The sequence below is a fragment of the Xiphias gladius genome, chromosome 18, assembly GCF_016859285.1.
Source record: "Xiphias gladius isolate SHS-SW01 ecotype Sanya breed wild chromosome 18, ASM1685928v1, whole genome shotgun sequence".
NCBI lineage: Eukaryota > Metazoa > Chordata > Actinopteri > Istiophoriformes > Xiphiidae > Xiphias > Xiphias gladius.
Genome location: NC_053417.1, coordinates 9,299,522 through 9,304,377, shown reverse-complemented (window position 1 = coordinate 9,304,377; position 4,856 = coordinate 9,299,522). Strand labels below are relative to the sequence as shown.

The 4,856-nt window shown below is 40.4% G+C and overlaps 1 protein-coding gene across 1 annotated transcript in view; it reads right to left on the bottom strand.

Annotated features, from left to right (window-relative positions):
• The window catches only part of sema3h (sema domain, immunoglobulin domain (Ig), short basic domain, secreted, (semaphorin) 3H), a 70,526-nt gene extending 67,984 nt beyond the window's left edge, over positions 1–2,542 (bottom strand). Inside the window, exon 1 of the mRNA XM_040151878.1 lies at positions 1,970–2,542. Coding sequence (XP_040007812.1) covers positions 1,970–2,069 — 100 coding nt within the window. The 5' untranslated portion in view covers positions 2,070–2,542. The remainder of the gene's footprint in view (positions 1–1,969) is intronic.
• Between the last annotated feature and the right edge of the window lie 2,314 nt (positions 2,543–4,856).

Sequence of the window (4,856 nt, the reverse complement as noted above, 5' to 3'; positions counted from 1 at the left end):
TAAGGGCCTGGATGCCTCAAAAAAGCTTTTAATTTGGAGGGGATTCACCGTAAATAGAGCTGAGAGGGTGAAAAATGTAATCCCAAATCCTGTTTTAATTAGAAGATGTAGGTCTTTGCTTTCTCATTTCTTTTGGCCATCATGTCCGTTATCCCCAAACAACAAAACACCCAACATGAGTCAAAGTGTTAAATCCTACCCTGTTTGGAGGAGCAGACCATTTCAGGACAACTCAGAGTGCATCATGACACTGTCCGTCACATGACCATCATGTTCAAATCTTTCTACATTCTCCTGTGAGGCAAACCCCACCCCACTGCTGCTCACACAAGACTAAAACAAACGCTAACAACTATTAGAGGCTTGCGCAGTGCCACTGCACCGTTTAAAAGGACCCGTCGAGTCCAATTCAACCATGCGTCAACCCAATGACAACAGAGCCGTTGCTCCTCTTCAACACTGGCATGTTGATTCAACAACGTGTTTATGCAACATGCTGCACAGTGGCAAAAGTGCATATAGAAAAAGATGAAAAAAGCAGGTGAAGTACACCAGCATACCAATGCATGATTTAGTTTTCCACCACAGTATTAATGCTAAATAAATCATATTATAGTTCAAAGAGGTTTTAACTCTCCTTTTCTCTTTTCAAGGAGGTTTTATTACGTCTGTCTGCAGGTTTTTCCAGTAACCTCTGCATGGATTTCACCATGTTGGCCAGATCGGCCAGGGGCCAAGAAATAATTAATTTGGTGGTGATCTGGATCTGGGATTTCTGCCATCAGACAATTATTTCTTTGTTAGACATAACTGAAACTAACAGACGGACACACGAAATTTTCCATCGTGGGGGTGTTTGTGCTGTCAAGAAGTCAGTTTATGACAGGGAGAATGGCTTAGGGTGTGAAGTAATTGTTAATTGTAATTGAAAGCTTTGCATCTGTTTCAGATTAACTTTGCAATAAATATTGATAAAACATTTCAGCCAATTAATTTCTGCCAAAAGAGCTGTGAGTAAAAGTTTAAGGTTAATTACGAAGACATGAAGCTTCAGTAGCAAGTTAATTGTTGTGATCTGGGAACGTGGTGCCACTGGTAAAAAGAAATCCAATGGGGCTAAAAACAGAAACGGTCAGACAATCTTACTGATTTTAAACCTAAAGGTTAGTTATACTTATCTGGAAGAGAAAAACATAGTTGAATGCTAGAATTATTGCCCAACTGTCAGTAGCAAACATCCACCATCACTTGCCGTATGATTAACTGGTTCAACTTTGACCTACTGTACCTTCTGTAGTTGTGTTTGCACACAGTTTTCCTGTGCAATAAGAGATTATTTGTGACATTTCGGGTGTGCACACCTTTCGTTTTATTTCTAAATAAATTGGTTTACATACTGTAATCTGGCTAAACTGTTGGCTTGTTTACAACCTGTCTCAGTAACTTTTACATTAGCCTTTAACATGCTCTAACCATTTTTAAATGCTGAATATATAATATATGAATAAAACTCACATTAAAACTGCATTAGAGAGTCAGACTAAGCACCACTTCATGATGAGACGAGAAGAAAACGTGGGCGGTGGCTAAGGACATGGTTTTCACACTCAAACTAGACTACTGGTAGAAGATTAATTCAATACAGGTGATAACAGAAATGGAGGAAGTGAGTCAGTGTGAGATACAAATAAAAAGAAATTAAAAGGAGAACGGACACAGGTGGAGGGACATAAAGGCAAAGGTATAATTTGTGCTCCACATATTGCATAACAGTGTGTGGGCATTAACAGTAGAGGAATGAAAGAAAAGTGAAAAATAAGAAGCGGTGTGTGATTCCCATCACCTGCATGTGTGTGTGTGTGTGTGTGTGTAAAGAATGAGAGAGCGACAGTTGTGTTAGACATTACGAGCAAAGAAGACTTGAAATACTAAAAACAAAAGGAGAAAGAAAAGAAATGTTGCCTCTTACCGGAGTGTGTGAACTGTAGTCTTGGCTGAGATGCCCTCCATGCCCCCGTTAAGGTGGCCCAGAGGTGGGCTAGCAGGACCGCTGTCACTGGCCAACACATCCTTCTGCTCACACACACAAACAAACACTGAGTCCAGGTGTGAGTCCAATCTTACAAACTCAGGCAACTAACAAGTGCCAAGGCAGTTTCAGTCAAAATCTCAGTGTTGCATTCAGGTCAAGTGCTGAATCCCAACATGCACTCACACACACAGGGATACACACTCTTAGTCCAAAGTGTTGCACTGTTAAAAATACAATTCGCATGTAACTACAGTGTAAGTCCAAGTTACAAAGATGCTGAATCCAAACACTCTTACAGTCCAAGTGTGTCAGGCTTGAGTAAGTCCAGATCCTTCAAATAATTCACCACTCCTTATGAGAAGGTAACAGCATCACTCACACACACACACGCACACACTTCACCATCTGTGTGTTTGCGAGTTTATATTTTTTGAGTGTGTGTGTGTGTGTTGGCGTCAGATAATGGAGGGGAAAATATATTCCAAGAAAAAACTAAGTCGTCTCTCCGCTGCCTCCTCGCAGCTTGACAGCTCTCTTCTGTTCTGTCTCTCGTCCCAGCTCCTCTCTGCATGTGACTGCTCTCTCTCTCACTCTCACTCTCTCTCTCTCTCTCGCTCTCTCTCTCTCTGGGAGGCGGAGGGAGCAAGAACCCAGATCATCGTGGCCACTCTGCACACACACAAATGCTGGCACGCACAACTATTCACTGCTCCAGGAAAAACCTAGTTAAAGTGGAAATGAGAGACAAATGAGCTTTCATCTTTATTCCCATCTCTCTCACTCACACTCTCATTTTTTCGGTCTCTCTTTTTGCACTTACCCTCTCACTCACTCTTTTTCTTTTGCCTACTTCTTCAATCTTTATAATATATAACACTTATCTAAGCCAGTGATTATTCTGTGCTTTACAAAAGGCTCACAAACAATGAAACAATGAGACAAACTAAGTGAGTAAGAAAAATTTAGATCAGGATGCAAGAATAAAAATGAGGCAAAGGTGACTAATAAAATACCAAGAAAAATTACAATTGCAAACAAAATCAAACAAACAAGAACAGTATTCTGTATATCACGTCCACAAGTACACATGTGTTAGTATTAGTCATATTATCCAGTTAAAATGAAACTATTAAAAAAGCTTAGTCTGTCAGGCAGATCCGAGCTGAGGTGTCCAGCAACAAATGTTCAGCAACCATCATTCTCAAGTCTTGCCATGAGAAAAGCCAACAGGCTGATACATCAACCCCTCAGAGTGTGTGCAGGCTGATAAGGGGAGAGTAACCCGAGAGATATAATCTGGGGCCAAGCCATGAACTGCGTTAAAAGTACAAGTAAAAGTAAGATCTTACAAGCAATTCTAAAACAAACTTTCACCTTCTCTTTCTCCCTGTACCAAATTCTCTTCTTAAGTCTCTGTCCCCCTTCTCATTATTTTCTCCATTTCCACTCCTAACCCAAATGCAATCATTAAAGCTGGTTCCTTCTTTCCTGCTTTGTTATTTTCATTCGATAGCAGCTCACTGGGGTAGAGCAGCGCAGGCTAAATTTTTCACCAGCTCAAGTTCAATCACAGGCTAGCGGGGACGATTTATTCATTCTCTGGGATAAATAATGAATTTAGGTTGCGTGCAAATGAACAAGTATATACTTCCTCCAAGGATTTCTGAATCATAAATGATTCATTCTCCACACTTGTTTGTTATTGTATAATTAGTGCAGTTTTTCAATATAACTCAGGAGTTTAATTATATGATTAGAGGTCCTGTAACCTGGTGTTTACACAACCTCATACAGCTTTTAATTTGATGTGGGCAAATCTGGTCAAACTCACTTCATAATTAAGTTATCTAATTATTCAACAGAAGAAGAAGAAATTGCCTTGTGGTTATACACGATGCCCTGCTGGAGTGACCTTGAGAAAGATGCTACTGAAGCTTCATGTCTTCGTAATTAACCTTAAATGATTCTGTTGATAGTAATGGAAAAACTCCTTAATTGCAGCTTAGGAAAATCCAATCATCCCTTTATGGCGGCATAGTTTTTCAAAATTTAACTAGCAAAATGTCCATTATTTGTCAAAGCAGTAGTACTACTAGCAGTGCAAGAGGCTGCCATATTCGCTGCTTACCCCTCACTGTTGCAGCCCTCTCTGTTTAGGTCAACCCGGGATCACCTGTCAAACAGACAGCGCAGGTTGTACTGTGACTTTGTTCACTTGAATTTTCTTCTGATGACGTCTCTGCAGGGAGAGCTCTTTCATTCGTTACAGTCATCGCTGCCAATACAAAACAACCAGGCCAGTTCATGTATGTATGTATATTTTAGACAATCTGGTGACATGAAATGTATCAATCCAGAGGAATTTACCAGGAAAGACCTACCAGATATTGTGCATTTAAAACTGCAAATGTAAATTTTTAAGTGTATACAGCCGCAGGCTGTGGCTCAGAAGGAAGAGCGGGTCGTCCACTAACCGGAAGGTCGTAGGTTTGATCCCCAGCTCCTTCAGTCTGCATGTCAAAGGTTCCTGGGGCAAGATACTGAACCCCAAATTGACTCATCAGTTTGTGAGTATGTGTGTGTAGAAAGTGGTGTTTGTATAGAATAGTGCTGTATGTATGTGTGTGCGAATGGGTGAATGTGGCAGCAGTGTCAAGTGCTTTGAGTGGTCAATAAGACTAAGTGCATTTACCATACAGGATGAATTACCTGTGTGTTTTATCAATTGGTGATAATTCAGTTAAAAACAAAACATTTAAGATATCTTAACACAGATTACTCTGAGGCCTTATGCTGTGCTGCCCTTACCCACCCCCCAGAAAAT